The 18,307-nt window shown below is 44.0% G+C and overlaps 1 protein-coding gene across 23 annotated transcripts in view; it reads right to left on the reverse strand.

Moving 5' to 3' along the window:
- PPFIBP2 (PPFIA binding protein 2) overlaps positions 1-18,307 on the reverse strand; it is a 144,156-nt gene that overhangs the window by 8,496 nt on the left and 117,353 nt on the right. For 20 of the 23 annotated variants that reach the window (XM_046685232.1, XM_046685234.1, XM_046685231.1 and 17 more), the window contains 10 exons: positions 17,806-17,947; positions 17,044-17,172; positions 7,060-7,210; positions 6,672-6,783; positions 6,349-6,437; positions 5,913-6,035; positions 4,562-4,687; positions 3,681-3,869; positions 2,400-2,576; positions 101-166 (listed from right to left, as the gene is read on the reverse strand). In XM_046685232.1, coding sequence (XP_046541188.1) covers positions 101-166; positions 2,400-2,576; positions 3,681-3,869; positions 4,562-4,687; positions 5,913-6,035; positions 6,349-6,437; positions 6,672-6,783; positions 7,060-7,210; positions 17,044-17,172; positions 17,806-17,947 — 1,304 coding nt within the window. Of the gene's footprint in view, positions 1-100; positions 167-232; positions 293-2,399; positions 2,577-3,680; positions 3,870-4,561; positions 4,688-5,912; positions 6,036-6,348; positions 6,438-6,671; positions 6,784-7,059; positions 7,211-17,043; positions 17,173-17,805; positions 17,948-18,307 lie in introns of those variants that run through there. The other 3 variants (XM_046685236.1, XM_046685235.1, XM_046685238.1) reach the window with 2 other exon arrangements.

Genomic DNA, 18,307 nt, shown 5'->3' on the forward strand with positions numbered 1-18,307 from the left:
AGTAGGGACAGGGGCTGTCCCAGGCCTTGTGCACGACCACACCAAACCAGGGTGCTTCCCTGACACCTGTCCTACTATGGAGAGAGGGTCAGAGTCCTACCGTGAGACGGTGAATGTCTTGGGAGAGGAGCCCTATCTGCGTCACAGTGCCTTCTGAAGGAGCCATCTGTAAAATGGGCAGCAGCCCAGTCAGCACACACAGACTCAGCTTGTCATTTGCAGAGATGGCATGCAAGTTCTGTCCTGCTCAGGCATGCTTCCCTGGAGGAGTGGGCAAGGAATGGGCCAGGCCCTGAAGAATGACAGGTGAAGCACATGCTGCTTCTGCCCCTAGGGGAAAACAGCTTTTTCCCTAGGGGCACAGTATCCCACACTGCCATGCACACACACTCTGGGGGCCCCACTGCAGTACCTACACTAAGGATACACGGGGCAGGGCACAAACAGGCATATCAGAAACAGCCCTTTAGCATGTGTTCAGTGCTCCAGCTATTCCAGGAGTAGAGAGGAAGGGATGAAGGCCTTCAGGATGCTGAATACACTGGCAGTTTCTGGCACCAGCATGACTCCAGACCCTGATACCCTGGTATAGGTATAGGTGGGCATCCTCAGGGAGCTGCTCATGGAGCTTCCTCACTGTCAGGACCTGCCCTCACTCCCCTCCTCAGGTAATGCTGGCCTGCTCCTTCTTCCTTAAACCTATTTAGATTGTGTAGATTTGGAAGCATCCTCTGAGGGCATCAAGTATAACCATTTTACAGGCAGGAAAACTGACACAAAGGCCAAGAGGCCTTGCTTGAGACTGAACAAAGAATTAATGAGATAATTCCATTCAGAGCTGGAAAACCGGAGCATGCATGGATTCTCCCCAGGACACGATAAGAAATAAGGGACACAGCTGCCCTGATGGTGGCTCTACAACAGCAATGCCCAGGTGTCAGCCTTGAGGAGCACCTGTCATGCAGTGGTCCTGGGCACTGGGATCAAACACCGGCCAGCTTGTGTCCACATCTCACTACTGAACTTCAGGGAAGGCCAGGAGGCCATGGCCTGAGGTTACAGGCCACGTTTGAAGCTGCTGGTAGTTTAAGAAGCAAATCTTAGCATGGCCTCCATCTGGGACAGAGTCAGAGAGCCCTCAATGGGGTCATCAGGCCCTGCCCCAGCCGCCAGTTATGATGCTGCTATTATGCTTCGGCAGATGAGGCCCAGGAGGACCCAGTGGAGCCAAAAGCTGCCTTGGGACAAGCAGGAATCTGCTGAGCAGGAGCTCAGACTGCCAAGGCGTGTCTCTCCCTCCCTCCTCGGCCAGACAGGGCCCATCTGGAAGACCCATTATCAGTTAGTCAGCCTCTAAAGCAGGAGGACAGGTCTGTTCCGGCGCTGCCAACAGACCAACCCCCAAGACGGTTATGGGCCAGCTAGTTCAATAACAGAGAAGCTGGCAAAACACATGGTAAGAAGAGGTCTTTCCAGCAAGGCCTCCTTCTTGTCTCCCACCACCCCCTTCACTAGGTGGCTCATGCCGCTGAAATGGAAACCAACTTTGGGGTCTGTACCGCAGATGTGATCTACAGTCAGGATGTGCGCGAGACATGAGGTTACCCTCGGCTTCACAGAGGGAGGTGGAGCCTGAAGTGGTGAGGCCAGAGACCTCTTGTGAAGGACCCGGAGGTCCCTCATTACTCCAAACCCTTGTCCACGACACTTGGCCAATCCTGCGTGTGCAGTGGCTCAGTGCTGTCGGCTCTCAAGCTGCACAGTGAGCAGGACTCCTCTCCAGCTGTGCCCAGCTGTCTTCCCCAACAAGATTAAAGATATGCTGCACTGTTTGCTTTCTACATAAATATTGTTTTTATTACCAGAAAGAAGTGACCACCTCTGTAGTAAGGCACAAGACAGTTACATTGTCACTGCAACAGAAATCCCTGCTGCTGTCCCTTGGGTCTCAGCCAAGACTCTGTGGCCACAGGCCTAAGGCACTTGAGATTGTCCCTTAACTGAAACACAGTGGAGGGGCCTGAGAGCTGAGCCTCTTGGGACCGTCCATGGTCTCTGGACCTGTGTCCAAGTCTGTGTTTCCACTGGTGCTGAAGACGGACATTAAGAATTACTAAAAATGTACGCGCATCTTTAAGTGTTTTTCCTCCTGAGTCCACCTTTGGCAACAGTCCCCAAAGCCTGGCCCCTTGGCAAAAGTGCAACTCCATACCCTGGCCACCCTCAGGGTTCAGAGAGAGACTGGCCCAGGGGTACACAATTGCTGGAATGTTCTCTGCGAGGCATGCACTTGTGCGGGGGGTGAGGTGCAGTTACATGGTGACACACATGGTGTTACTGTGAGCTCTCAGTGTGCACAGAGAGGACAGGTGACAAGGGCATCAGCTAATCTGTCCCACCTGGTCCAGCCCATCCAGTTCAGGGGCATCAAGGGGGCTGAGGCCCCGGTAGCCACTGTAGACCCTGTGACTGTCACCAGTACTGTCACTGGGCTCCATTGGGCAGATGTAGTCCGTCGATTCATCGAACTTCTTTTTTCTTATATTTCCAAAATGTGAAAATCCTAGTTTCCTTGGCTAAAACACAGCAAATGCAAGATCATGAGAAGGAGATTATCAAGCTGGTGTGCAGACATGACTGACAATACATTTAAGAGCAGCCCCATGAGGCAAACTGCTTCTAGAAAACAGAGCTCCTGAAGCAATTTCTATGCTGGGGAAAGACCAACAGATAAATAATCTTGAACAAGGAAAGCTGCTTCTCCAAGACTGTGTCTGAACCTCATGCCCTTCTGTCCCACTGATCATGTTCCTATTTCCCCAAGGGGACGGGGAATTCCTAGAGGATGCCACAGTAGAAGACCTGCCCCACCACAGCTGCTGCCACCACACGGGGGAGCACTCCCTTCCTTCCACTCATAGTGCCTCGTGCCCTCAGGAAGCCACACTGGACAGCCCTAGGTGGCCCTTCCTCCTTGCTGTAACTTCACCCAGCACTGTGTCTGCTTGTCTCCCCCAGACACGCTTCCTGTCCTGCTCGCCTGGGGAAGTCTGCATTCTAGCTGGACCTGAGGCATCACCGTGCTGCTGAGGACAGGGCCAGTCTGGGCTCCAGAGATTCGTCAGTGGGCCTGCAGTCTGGGAAGGCCAGGGTCTGAGGATGGTGTGGCTCAAGCAGATTGAATGGGCTTTGTGGGATTCAGAGACCCCCAGTGAGTGGTGCCTCAGGACCTCTGGACAGCTACAAAGCCACCAGGGCAGCTGGCAAGAGGATCACTGTCTGCGTTGGCAGGACAGCTTTGACAAAGATCCCCCAGGGCAGTGTGGCATGAAGATGGGCCTGATTGAAGAGAAGCAGACTCAAGAATTCATCTGCGTTGTAAGATAAGTCAAGGCAGTATTGGGGTAGAGGACAGACTCCTAGCTGCCTGAGAACAGATGCTTCCTACACATAGTTTCTGTGTAAAGAAACCTGCACTCTCTTAGGCTCAGGAGTGGCAGGGAGCTGGCCTGACAAAGACTAAGAGACAATGAGAACAAGGTCCCAAGGAAGAAGCCAAGAGCCTCCTTGTCCAGGCAGCACACCCTGGTTTGGCTCTAGGTATTGAGTCAGCTGCTGCACAACATGAGCGCCAGAAGGGAGGCCTCTGTGACTACCCCAGAAAGGGTATGGCAACTCACCCGGACTTTGGCTGTGGTGGTCAGTGGTGTGTAAGCTGGTGAGGTCATTTTCTCACGCTTTTCCTGTTCAGCCTCAGGACCAATCAGGGCATTGAATTTGGTGGTTAGGTGGCGCCTGAGGAGCGTCTTTTGTGGTGGGATATTGAGAAGCATAGCCAAGGTGTCCCCAGTGAAGCGTGGCTCCAAGATCTAAGAAGAAACCACAGACAAAGCCACTCAGTGGTGACCTCAGATAGCTCCAGGTAGTGACACTGAGAAATGGGCCCCTGTGGGCCCGGGTATCCCTCCAGGGCAGGGCTGAAGCTCGTCCACTTATACTGTGTCCCACTCCTCTCTCTACCTGGCATAGGGTCTGGCTCTGAGGAGACACTAGCACATTTATTGACTGACTACCTCATTTTCACAGACCAGCAGCGAACTGTGACCTGGTGGATAAGGCTGTCTCCCAGGGTCCACTCTGGAGGACATCCAAGCCACCCCTTCCTCATTTCCCTGCTGACTCTGCCACTTGACAGATCTGAGTGACAGTACAGATCCTATCATGACAAGCAGGAAGTTATATTTTGGTGCCCCCCGGCCCCCACTTCCCCAGCCCTCATGTTCCTCTGGCAGCAGGCGGAGCTGCCTTGTTAAGGGTGGATTCTCATGCAACCCCTTTGTCCTGGAATCCTCTGGGTCTGCTGCCAGGGAAGTCCTTCCAGAAGCCATTGTGTGTCCATGAAGTCTGTTAATTCTTAACCACAAATTATCAAAATACTTTGAGACTTCAATTTATGCAAGGGTTTCAGATGAACTATCAGTGTTTTTTCTAGGATTTATGTCTAGCCCTTAAGACATCAGTTTGCACCAAGACAGATGGGCTAGTCCAAAGAGCCACTCACAATGAGACCTCCGTGGACACCACTCCCACGAAGGTTGGGCGCATACTCCGCCAGGTCCACGGATCGCAACCACTCCATCACCCTGTGGTTGGACCACTGCACAACTTCTGAAGGAGAAAGGTTACTCTGTGAGAGGGAGAAGGAGAGTGTAGATGTTAGGTCTAACAGGCCCTACCATGGTTCTCCGTGGGGACAGCCCCTGTGAATAAGCCTGCCCCAGATGCCTCGCCAGAAGATGACCCTCACGTCAAATGACCCAGGCAGCCAGACCAGCTGCCTGAGAGCCTTCCAAGTTTCCAAGGAAAAGAGCTCTCCAGTGAATCTTACAGGACCCTCTACACTGAGATATCTGATTCCAGAATCCTGTTATTCCCTAATTCTCTGGTTAACTTTGGAACTAATAGTCCCTAAAGGCATACAATCATTCATTCAATGATTCAACAGAACTATAAAGAGGACTATCATTTATGAGCTGAGTGTCTTATAGATAAAAGATCTTCCTGGTGTGGGCAAATATTTTAGGAGGGCATACATTAAGATCCTTGTGCCTAAGTGCCCTCAAGTGGCATCTGGGTCTTGAAAATGCCCAGCACTGTGCCTGATATATAGAAGGCATTCAAAATATATTTGTTGAATAGGGGAAATAAAGGAGATGGAGGGCAGAGATATGAGATTTTAATCCCTCAGGAAGCTAAATTAATCTTACAGCAGGGTTAGACTTAGTTCCTTAGAATATAGGAGATGATGTATGACTGATAACCCTTTAGCTTGAGGGCCCACCAAAAACTCCAGAGTTCCTGGAAAATATCAAGGATCCTCCAGGATCTGGGTTGCCATGTTTACCTACACTATTTCTTCTCTAGCAAAACCTGCTCATGGATCCCCTGTGCACCGGGCACTGGAGGTTGGTTAATTTTATATCTACCAGTAGGGAGAACTACTCCAAAATGTCTGGCTCCGTATGGGCTCCTCCTTCCTCTCCTCTCCTCTGCCTACTTTGACACCCATCTTTCCATTTCGTCTTCCCCCTCCCTCTCCTTTGCACCATTTCCTCCTCTCCTTTCATCACTATGATGGCATTGAAAGACTCGCTGCTATGACCCTCTGAACCACAGCCTGTGTCTGCCAAGGAAGGTGGGGGCTTGGAGGTCTAGTGGCTGTTGTGGGTCATATTGTACAGGGCACAGAGGTGTTTGGGGCACCTGGAAGCACTAGCAAATGAAAGAATCCCAAGCACTGTGGTCTGAAATGCAGCCATTTCATGATGATGTCATCCTTGTTTTCTCACACCCAATCTTACAGGTGTCCTGGCTCAGGGCTACCTGGATGGGTAGTACTGTGCTGCCCTCACCTCATCAGCTGGCCTCCGGTGCAAGCAGTGGGGGTTGAACTTGTTGACATGGAGCACATGAATGGCACATTTGATGCTGAGATGATGTAGTTGGCTGGTGACTTTTAAAAAGAGTAAATCATTCTGGAAGAGGAAAGTTTTGGTTAATGAACCAGAGTTTCCAAAGTGACAAAAGACCCCTGAGGTTCCTTCCCAGACCAAACACAGACAAGTCTACCACATCTCAGGAAGGTGCACATGGACACACCAACAGCTTTTCTTAGCACAGTGGTTTGTACTCTGCTACTTGGGACCTCTTTATGTGGCAAACGATGCTATTTTAAGACCTTAAAAATATGAGGGAGGTGGTGGAATCAAGTTTAAAGTAACCACTATAGGGACACCTGAGCTGAATGCCCACAGGGACAAGTGAAATATTGAAAGGAGAAATCCTCACCACAGTTAAGTATTGCAGCATTCGTCCATCAACTCTGGATTCATGAAATTGGTCTTTGTACTGGGGTAAGCCAATATCATCGAGCCAACCTACAAAAACAGGAAGAAACAAGTGTGTTAAGATTCATGAGAATGGGAGAATGTGGATGCCAAAAAAAAAGAAGGCATCAAAATATCATTTTGAAGCTCCAGCTGTATTCCCCATAAGGTTTAATAATCCATCTGCCTTTCCCAAGAAGACAGCTGTCTTTGAAGTACTCATTCACAGGGAAACTCTGTCTACCCTGAGGAGCTGCCAGAAACCTAACATATGCCTGTCCTTACGTGTCACCCAAATGTGGTCTAGCAGTGCAGACTTCTCCTCCTGCTTGGTGTTGATGGCTTTCACTGCTAAAACCAGCTTCTTCCTGTGAAGAGGGTGCTTGATTCCTAGCTCCTGAAATTGGAATATGAAGACAGATGTGAAATTTTGGAAATCAATTTGGCCCCCACAGGATGCCATGTCTGAGTGTAGACATTCCACCTGGGTGGAGTGTGGCAAGGGACCTCTGCACAGCCCCCAGGGATGAACTTGGAGTGACAGAGGGAATCTCTCGGGCTCCTCCATCCACTGTGTGTGTTGGGCAGGGGGTGGAGGAGCAGGGGGCCTCACCTCCCCAGGCATTGGTTTCGGGAGAAATGGGAGCTTTCTCACCCAGGGCTCAGCCCTTACCTTTTCCATATCCTGAGGGGTAGCTGTCAGTAAAATGTGGCCAGAAGTCACCCACTGCCTGGCAAAGATCACATACTGACCCAGGCCGAAGTCCTCCAGCCATGCGCACACCCGCTCTGTGCTCCACTGGGCGAAGGGGGCATTGGCGTCACTGGGAAGCAGGAGAACAGCATGTCCCTGTTAGTGGGAGGGGCTGAGGCTCGATCTGAACATAACAGATCCTCACAAAAAAGGGAAGTACATTTCAACAAACAACCCCCATCCTGGGATCTTGTTGAGCAAAATTCTGCTACAACACAATCAGTTGAGGTTTGACTCCATTTGATTCTGGAGTTTCCTGTGATAACGCCTGGCCTCAATTTCAAATCTGCAGCTGCTGAGAGCATGGGGCAGCTATATGATCCACGTGAGGCTGTGTTTATGTGTGCTGTCAGTCCATGTGCACGTGCACATGTGCCACAAGCCCTGAGTCCTGGCCCATCAGGATGAAGATCCACAACTGAATCATGTTTTCAACAGGATTCAACACCATTTTTAGGAAAACACTTAGAAAATAGGAAAAGGTGTCAGTTCTCTAACATGTAAAAATAAATAAATAAAACCACCAATTAACATCAGCTAATACCTTATTTATTAATGAAATACTAGGGGCATTCACATTAAAGTCAATAAAAAGACAGTATTTTTTACCAGTACTAATAATACTGGTCTGAGAGTTGTAGCCAATATAAGAAGAGATGAAATAACAAAAGAAGTATAGCGATTAGAAAGGGAGAAATAAAAGAAAGCCATTCTTTTCAGATGATATGACTGCCAACCTAGGAAACCCAAGAGAACTCAGTAAGGTAGCTACTGATATAGTACTCACACACATAATATTTATGACATACACTAATCTACAACTTTCTTTCTTTCTTTCCTTTTTTGGTGAGGAAGATTGGCCCTGAGCTAACATCTGTGCCAATCTTCCCCTTTTTGCTTGAGGAAGATTGTCGCTGAGCTAACATCTGTGCCAGTCTTCCTCTATTTTGCATGTGGGTTACCACCACAGCATGGTTTGCTGAGCAGTGTCTAGGTCTGCGCCCAGGATCTGAACCTGTGAACCCTGGGCCACTGAAGTGGAGCACGTGAACTTAACCACTATATCACCAGGCCGGTCCCACAAATCAATAACTTTCTATATACCATCAATGCAGAGATACTAGCTTTTCTTAAAATAACTTAAAAATCCCACTCATAGCAACCAAAATTATAAAATATCTAGGAGCTGCATTACATTACAAGGACTGTGTGGGTCTTGTGTAACTGTGTGTGGGGATTGGGGGGCGGGGCATGGTAACTGTAATGCTTAACTGAGTGACATAAAGAAAGACATGAATAAGTGAAGAGCTAGATCACGTTCCTAGACAGGATGACTGGGTATCACAAAGCCATCAATTCTTAAAGACATCAATTTTTCATTTAAAGTGTGAATATACTGGCACACTTAAAATCCCAATAGAGCCTTTGGGGGGGGAGTGATAAACCAACTTTATATTCATTTTTTAAAATAAACAGGGATTTATGGAATACAGAAGACTATTAGAATACTACTAATATAGAAGATATTTCAAAAGATTCCTTCCAGGAAAGTACCCCTAAAATGCTAGTTAAAAAAATTTTTTTTTGAATGCCTAGTTGAGTTGTTCTTTAAGTGAAGAAATTCCTTAACGGGCCAGAATGACAAGAAAGCATCCTTCTAGAACAGATGCTACAGATGACCTGTACCCTGGAGTAGGTGCTGGTCACTCATTGCCTGGAGTGAGGGTTTTCATGAGCCACGAATAGGTGTAGATACAGGTTTTGTGAGACCTAGAACTTATAAAATCTGGGGAGCCCTCTTTAAGAAAAATATAAAACTTAAATATAAAATTAGGAACAAAGTGAATATTTAAAATGAAAAAACAAATCTCAAAAAATTACAAATTGGATCAAATGGAAAAACATGATGAAATCCAGAAAAATGATATATTTATTAATTAACTCCTAGATATATCTCTAACTAGTTTTTTACCTTCATATTTTGGGTGCATACTCTTTCATTCTTTTTCATATGTCAACAACACTATAATATTTTCTATGAGAACAGGAGGTTACGTCTTTCTTCTAGCATGATAGATCAATATTTATTTGTTATTATGATAGTTTTTAAAAATTTTTCCATAATTTATAATTGGTATTGTCAAGTGAATTTTTAGAATCATCAAATTTAGGAAAACCTCTATCAAGTGTCTTTTAGATTTGAGCTGTAAAATTACATAGCATTCAAGTTTTCTAGTGCTCTTGGAAAATCTTAAATATTCTCTCAACCGATAACATTTATTTGATGTCCCTGTGGCTGTTGCATATTATGAGTTTCATGTGATGTTTGTTGATGTCAGTCTATTGTGCAAAATCAGCAAGAAATTTTAATCTTTTTTCAAATGTATTCATATGATTCACTCTATATGGACAACAATCTAGGAATCTATTCACTATTTTTGTTTGGAATTGATCTCTTGTTCTTAGTGAATTACTGCTTGTGGTATGATCTGTAATTTTTTTGTTTATATATTTTTTCTTAATGGCAGAATAATTTCTCTTAATTTTGATACTCATTTTCTCACTGTTATTTCATATTCTATTAGATTTGTTTCATTCATTTTCTGATTTCTGGGAATTAGGAAAGACAAACTATCATAGGGATAGTTCAGTTCTGAAAGGGAAATGTATTTTTGAGATAATTTGAAAACCTCTGTCCTGTAGACCTTTTCAAAACATCCCAGAGCTCTGATGCTCATCTTCAGCATCTTCCTATCTCCTACTTTGTGAACTACCTTCACCCTCCTAAGCCAGTGCTGTTCACACAGCATCAGACCCAGCTTCTCCATCGCCTCAGGTTCTCTCTGTGACAGGGTCTCCCATACTCGCAGCCAGAGCCATGGCTGAACACACTATTAAGTAATTTAGAGATGAAAGAGAAGGTACCTTTCATGTACAGCCAAACCACTTGTTTTATTGACATGAACCAAAAGATCTTTCCAAATTTCAGTTAAAATGTGGCAACTGAGATTTATCAAATACACCTTTCCCGTGGTAGAGGGAGAATATATGGTGGATTTATAATTGTATACACTTCATTAGTTAGTGTATTTCTGACAAGGGAAAACTTCTGTTTTGATTAAGCATCCAAGAGAACCAAATCTGCTTAGGATTTTACAGATCTGAAGACTGGAAAGAATTTCCACAGACTAGCTTCTGGTTTGTACATTTCAAATGTTGTTTCTTTTCCACTACCCCATACTGCTGATACTGAGTGCCAGGGGACACGTTCATACTGGGACATGATCTCAGACTTTGCCTCTTTGTATCACAATGCTGGGCAAAGTGGCACATTGGGAAATACATGTAATCCTGGAAGCCATTTTTACATAAGACAGCTAGTTAACTAAACCTAAGTAAACTTAACTAAAGATGAAGTGGCTGCAAACCACATACACATATCCTACTAAACCAAAGCTAAATGGATCCCCAACTCAATTTCTCCTTAGCCAGATCCTAAAAATACCATGGCCACTCCAACATCACATGACAGAAGAGAAGGTGTAGACCAAGGGAAAGTTGGAGTAAAGAGTCAGCAGGCTTAAGACTGGTTGTGTTATTTAACCAACTCTTATGGGATGCAGTAAAAGTGGTTCTAAGAGGGAAATTCATAGCAATATAGGCCCACCTCAACAAACATGAAAAATCTCAAATAAGTAATCTTAAACTATACCTAAGAGAACGAGAAAAAGAAGAGCAAGCCCAAAGTCAGCGGAAGGAGAAAAATAATAAAAATTAGAGCAGAAATAAATGAAATAGAGACTAAAAAAAGCAGTAGAAAGGATCAATGAAACTAACAGCTGGTTCTTTGAGAAGATAAACAAAATAAACAAACCCTCAGCCAGACTCACTAAGAAAAAAAGAGAGAAGGCTCAAATAAATAAAATTAGAAATAAAGAGGAGAAATTACAACAGATACCACAGAAATAGGATTATAAGAGAATACTTTGAAAAACTATATGCCAACAAATTAGATAACCTAGAAGAAATGGATAAATTCTTAGACTTATACAACCTCCCAAAACTGAATCAAGAAGAAATAGCGAATCTGAATAAACTAATCACAAGGAAAGGGATTGAAACAGTAATCAACAACCTACTAAAAAATACAAGTCCAGGACCAGATGGCTTCTCTGGAGATTTCTATCAAACATTCAAAGAAGATTTAATACCTATCCTTCTCAAACTGTTCCAAAAAATTGAAGAAAGCATAATGCTTCCTAATTCATTCTATGAGGCCAACATCAGCCTGATACCAAAACCAGACAAAGACAACACAAAGAAGGAAAATTACAGACCAGTATTGCTGATGAAAATAATAGATGCAAAAATCCTTAACAAAATATTGGCAAACCAACTACAGCAATGCATTAAAAGGATCATACACCATGATTAAGTGGGATTTATAACAGGGATGCAAGGATGGTTCAACATCAAAAAATCAATCAATGTGATACACCACATTAACAAAATGAGGAATAAAAAATCACATGATCATTTCGATAGTTACAGAGAAAGCATCTGACAAGATCCAACACCCATTTATGATAAAAACTCTGAATAAAATAGGTATAGAAGGAAAGGACCTCAACATAAAATATCTAGGAATAAATGTAATCAAGGATGTGAAAGACCTATACACTGAAAACTATGAGACAGTGAAAGAAATCGAAGAAGACAGAAAAAAACAGAAAGATATTCTATGCACATGGATTCGAAGACTAAACATAGTTAAAATGTCTATACTACCTAAAGCAATCTACAGATTCAATGCAATCCCAATCAGAGTCCCAATGACATTCTTCACGGACATAGAACAAAGAATCCAAAATTTATATGGAACAACAAAAGACTATGAATAGCCAAAGCAATCCTGTGAAAAAAGAACAAAGCTGGAGGCATCACAATCCCTGACTTCAAAATATACAACAAAGCTATAGTAATCAGAACAGCATGGTACTGGCACAAAAACAGGCACACAGATCAATGGAACAGAATGGAAAGCCCAGAAAGGAAACCACACATCTATGGAGAGCTAATCTTTGACAAAGGAATCAAGAACATACAATGGAGAAGAAAACTCTCTTCAATAAATGGTGTTGGGAAAACTGGATAGCCACATGTAAAAGAAGGAACGTAGACCATTAACTTACACCATATACAAAAAGTAACTCAAAATAGATTACAGACTTGAATGTAAGACCTAAAACCATAAAACTCCTAGAAGAAAATATAAGTAGTACATTCTTTGACATCGGTCTTAGTAGCATCTTTTCAAATACCGTGTCTACTCAGACATGGAAAACAAAAGAAAAAACAAACAAATGGGACTACATCAGGCTAAAAAGCTTCTGCAAGGCAAAGGAAACCATGAACAAAATGAAAAGACAACCCACCAACTGGGAGAAAATATCTACAAATCATATATCCAACAAGGAGTTATTCTCCATAATATATATAAAGAACTCACACAACTGAACAACAACAACAAAAACAACCCAATCAAAAAATGGGCAGAGGATATGAACACACATTTTTCCCAAGAAGATATATAGATGGCCAATAGGCACATGCACAGATGTTCAACATCACTAATTATTAGGGAAATGCAAATCAAAACTATAATGAGATATCACCTTACACCTGTCAGAATGGCTGTAATTAACAAGACAAAAAACAGCTGTTGGAGAGGATGTGGAGAAAAGAGAATGCTCATACACTGCTGGTGGGAATGCAAACTGGCGCAGCCACTATGGAAACAGTATGGAGAGTTCTCAAAAAACTAAAAATAGAAATACCATATGATCCAGCTATCCCACTACTGGGTATTTATCCAAAGAATTTGAAATCAACAATTCAAAGAGATTTATGCACCCCTATGTTCGTTACAGCATTATTCACAGTAGCCAAGATGTGGAAGCAACCCAAGTGCCCTTCTACAGATGAATGGATAAAGAAGATGTGGTATATATATATATATATATATATATATACAATGGAATACTACTCAGCCATAAAAAAGACAAAATTGTCCCATTTGCAGCAACATGGATGGACCTTGAGGGTCTGATGTTAAGTGAAATAAGCAAGACAGGGAAAGACAAATACGGTATGATTTCACTGATATGTGCAAGATAAACAAACACATGGATAAAGAGAACAGATTAGTGGTTACCAGAGGGGAAAGGGCTTGGGGGTGAGCAAGAGAGGTAAAGGGCCACATATGTATGGTAACAGGTAAAAATTAGACTTTGGTGATGAGCACAATGCAGTCTATACAGAAATTAATAAACAATAATGTACACCTGAAATTATGTGATGTTATAAAGCCTTATGACCTCAATAAAATAATTGAAAATAAAGAAACAAAAAATACCTTACTTATGAAAAATTTTCAAAACACATGCCTTGTCAACACATTGATTGGACCCTCTCTGGACCCTGGAAGGGGCCCATGCAAGTAAGGGACCTTGCAGCTTAAGCTTCCTTACATTCATGATAAATGTGATGCTGACCATGAATATGGGAGAAAGGCAATAAAAAGGGGCCAGAGGCAGGGAAGCAGTCTGATTGGAGACTCTCAGAAAGCCCCCAAGGGAAATACACTCAGGAGACCAACTCTGACAATCCCTCCAACAAAGATGGGATCCCATCATGTGGCTTTAGTGTCTGCCTGATTTAAAGATTACATCCACTGCTTTTTCTTGAAACAAACAGAACTCCCATTACATATCAAAATAAATCCCCAAATAGATGATTTTAAAAGTTAAAACAGGGCCCTGCCCCATGACGTAGTGTTTAAGTCCAGTGTGCTCTGCTTTGGTGGCCCAGGTTCACAGGTTCGGATCCTGGGTGTGGACCTACACCATTTCTCAAGCCATGCTGTGGTGGCACCCCACATACAAAATAGAGGAAAATGGGTACAGATGTGAGCTCAGGGATAATCTTCCTCAGCAAAAAAAGAGGAAATTTGGCAACAAATGTTAGCTCCGAGTGAATCTTCCTCACCAAAAGCAAAAAAAAGTTTAAAACATTATTTTTTTAAACTCACAGTTCAAAATTGTAGTTTAAAAAGATCATTGAAAACTTGTAAAACAAAATAATGAAAGAAATTACACAGGAAAAGTTGATGAATGTCATTATACATAAATCTAAAAATTCCATATATCAAAGTAAAACTGCAACTTAAAATTTTAATAACTTGTCACAATTATTAGACATGGCTTCATATCTTAATATATAGAGAACAGATAGAAACTTTTAAGAAAGACATTAAATAACTAAATAAAGATGGGCAAAAATGAAGACAATTCACAAAAGAAGAAATAAAATGACAAACATATGTAAACTAAATTAACAATAAAAATGTAGTTTTTGAAGGTCTATAAAACTGAGGAAGTTTAAACAAAGAAAACCTATAAAGACTTAATGCTAAGAACAAGGTTGTGGGTGTAACAGGCACTCGCTGTACAGCAGTGCTGACTGGAATATAAATCAGTAAAACCTTACGTGGGGGAAAAAAGACAATAAAATTCATTTGTCTATAACCTGAGAGTTCGTTCCTACAAAATGTCATTATCAAATGTTAAATTTAAAAAACAACTGTTTCATTGGAAAAAAGAGGATTGGGCCTGGAGAATTTCAATAACAAAGTACTTTTGCTATAGGAATATTGGTGACAATATTTTCTTAAGGCTATATCTGAATATCTATAAATTATAAACACCAGAGGACATCAGCATATAATTATGTCAAATTTCTGCTTAAGAGTATATAAAGGCCTTTCTTTTCCACAAGCAAACTCATTTTGTTACCACAAGCACTGTTGTGATAAACATTACAATCTCCTCAGGACTTCTTCATTTTCATCTCTTTATCATCCATTGTCATGGGTAACAAAGCACAAAGATGTCTAAACAAAGTAGCCCTGTGGCTGTAACTGCAGTTTTTCCATCTGGCAGAGAAAGTTGCTGATGTCGGCTACCCGGTGCCAGAATGACTGGCAGAATGTAAAGGGCTCCCTAACCATGCAGTCCTGCTCTGAGAAAAAAGGCCCAAGGGTCTTAGAAAGGTTCTTCTATACTGACCAATCTTTCCCCTTCAAGAATCAGTCCCAAAGAAGTAGCCAGAATCGGAACAAAAATTAATTATTCAAGCTTTATTTTTTCATTTCGGAAAAATCAGAAACATTAATGTCGAAATTCTGAAAACTGCTAAGTAAATTTGAACAGTGCTATCATAATATATAGGTCAGCTTTCTCTGGCTCACTTTCTAATGGCTCTGAGTTGGTCTCTGCCTTCTCAGGCCTTGTCCTTAGATTCTCTTGCCTCTGAAAGCTGACAGTTACTGAGCAGTTCCATTTGTGCTGAGGAGAATGAACACTGACTCCTTGATCCCCGGGGAGCAGGTGCAGGTACAGGTCTACACATCCTCACCTTTCTCTGCAAGGTATCTGGAGGATAGATCTGGGGACACCCATCAAAGCACAGACGGATCTAGAAAGGCTGTGTGTGTGTGTGTGTGTACACGGGAGCACCTGGCAAAGCCTAGAAACCTGAGGGCGGCAGGGTGGGGAAGGGGGGCGTGCATCCACGTGCTCTCTTCCACGGTGCAGGTCTGTGAACAACAGATGCACCAGGGACACACTCTTCTTCCTTCGTTGGGATCTAGACCGTATTGTTTCTGAGAATATCTGAGTTGTGCAAATCTTGCTCAGCAATTACCTGCACTTGGCACTGGTGTATGGCAATCTCAAAGGGATGAAATTTAAGAGAATGAAACCTTACTTTTCACTGTTTGGTTAGATTTAAAATGTCACAATCCAACCCTGAGGAAGGCCCCCAGAAGCCTGATCTTGGCTGAGCGACTGAGACTTTAGGAGATATTCTGCTGGAGATGATGTGCGGGAGGGATCATCCGAAGGGACCAGAGGACATGGAAAGGGAGTTCTCCAAAACACAGAAGTAAAGATTCGCCTCGGGCAGGTCTGAAGGGAGACGCTCTTCTCAGAACAGGGAGATCTAAGGAAAGGGGTTGAAACTAGGAACTGGATGGAGGGTGCCCGTCATGGCAATCTCTGGAAAAGTTTAATTCTTTTATCCTTTTTCATTAGGACATGATGAGACTGTCATGAGAAACTTCCCATTTTCATCCCTTTGCACCCTCTTCAGTCAACACACTTCAGGAAAGTTTGGTACAATGTATTATGAGGTACAACAGTAGGTGCTGCCTGCTCCAGCGACACCTTCTGTGGAGGTCTGTGTTGAGGAGGGCACTGACGCAGAGGCAGGAGAGAGGATGCTCTTTCCCAAATATACTGGAGGAAGGGGAACCTTGAATGGCTGACAGCTGCCGTTGGGGTTACACATGCAGTAGTTCATATAATCTTCATAAGAACTTTTACAACGTACTTGTTTTTGACCCCCTACTCCACAAATGAGGAAACTGGGGCATAGAGAACTAATGTAGCTTGGGTAACTTGGCTTAGGGCTCACTGCTAGGAAGTGGGTGAGACCTTAAGAACAGGTCTGTCATTCCAGAATCTGTGTTCTCAGTGGCTGCACCAGAGCTTCTCAATCCAGCATGCAAAGGCACTGCTGAGAATGATAGAGATGTGCAGAGCTGCTGAGGTCCTCAGAGAAGGCAGAGGGTCCACCTCCACCCCAGCCACCTCTGCTGTAGGGAGCCTCTTGTCTTTTCCTCAGTGTACCTACAAACACGATGGTACCTACTCATGTCAAACGGGAAAGGTTGAGAAGCTCTGCACTAGGGGCTCCTGCTTTCCATCTCTGGATGCTAGTACCCACTCCACCCTGGCCAGGATTTCATATAGATCTTTGTAGATGGACTGGAAGGAGCCTTACCTTTTCTGACCCTTGGAGTCTCTGGTCCTAGAGAGTCGCGGCCCTGCGGTTGCCCGGAGGCCACCTCGTCGAAACTCTGCCATCCCGGGTGCATCAGTGTTGAAATTTCCTGACTGAGTTCTTCGGATTCTGTGTGGAGAGGCATCCATGGAGACTGTCAGGGGACAGTCTGCAAGCACGAAGTCACTGCACCCCCTCCTACACAGGGCTACGCAAGACAGACCTAGAACTCTTGATGGCTCTGCCTCCTAGTGCCTCCCCAGAGGTCAAGGATCATGACCTGAGACAAGCTCCTTGGCCAGATCCAAGCCTCAGAGGCCAGATCCTGCCTCTAGGATTTTGCCTACTCCCCATGGGCATCAAGGTTAAGGCTGATGCCTGGTAGGAGGCCCCAGTCTTCAAAGATTTCTCAAGACACAGACTGACCCCTAAGAAGGAAGAACTTGGTCTCATCCATGTGTCTGTCCTAAAGCACATGTGGTGTAAGCTGCAGAGAATGTGTTCAGGGTCTGAGGGATGGGTGGGATGGATGCCTGGAATGAATGACATGTAAGGCAAGAGGCTATATTTAATAGATGCCTTTCATAGTTCTCCTTCTCTGGGCCCTAAAAAATAACTTGAATTCTTCTCTCTAAACATGACAACTTTGTTTTCACTGCTGTCCCAACATTTAATTGAACAAGGGTTTACGCAGACTCTTTGGCCAGTCAAGAAGAAGAGTAATTCCCAGGAATATAATTATGATCATCACCACCAACTTACTTTCCCCAGAATTTCTTGATGCCTTTGGGACTCCGTTTACCATCTGGTGTCAGGGGAGACTGGGGGCCCGACTCAGTACCAGATGACGTGGATGAGAGGTCATTGGCCATGGCAGTGTCGTCCCAACCACTTTCTGTGTCTCCTGAGATTGAAAGAATGTAATGATGTGTGAATGAGAGGAAGGGACACACCCTCTAGAAACCTTCTCCCCGAAGCCTAGGCCATCTTCCAGGGAGAGTTGGGAGGAGTCTGCCCAGCTCTGCCTTTAGGGCAGAACTTTACACCAAGACCTCAGTAGAGGCTCATGCACTGTCCAGGTTCTGGCTCTGAGGAATCAGTGAGCTTAAGGTTTCAAATCTTGGTGAGCTAATGTTTTCGAATTCTAAGGGTTTTGGGTCCCAGTACTGGTAGGTAACTCCAACAAGGAGCTTGCTCTCTTTTCCCCAGGGGAGATGCGGACATGCAGGCAGGAGGGGGACCTGCTGACTGTTCGGGAGGGGAG

The sequence above is a fragment of the Equus quagga genome, chromosome 14, assembly GCF_021613505.1.
Source record: "Equus quagga isolate Etosha38 chromosome 14, UCLA_HA_Equagga_1.0, whole genome shotgun sequence".
NCBI classification, from domain to species: domain Eukaryota; kingdom Metazoa; phylum Chordata; class Mammalia; order Perissodactyla; family Equidae; genus Equus; species Equus quagga.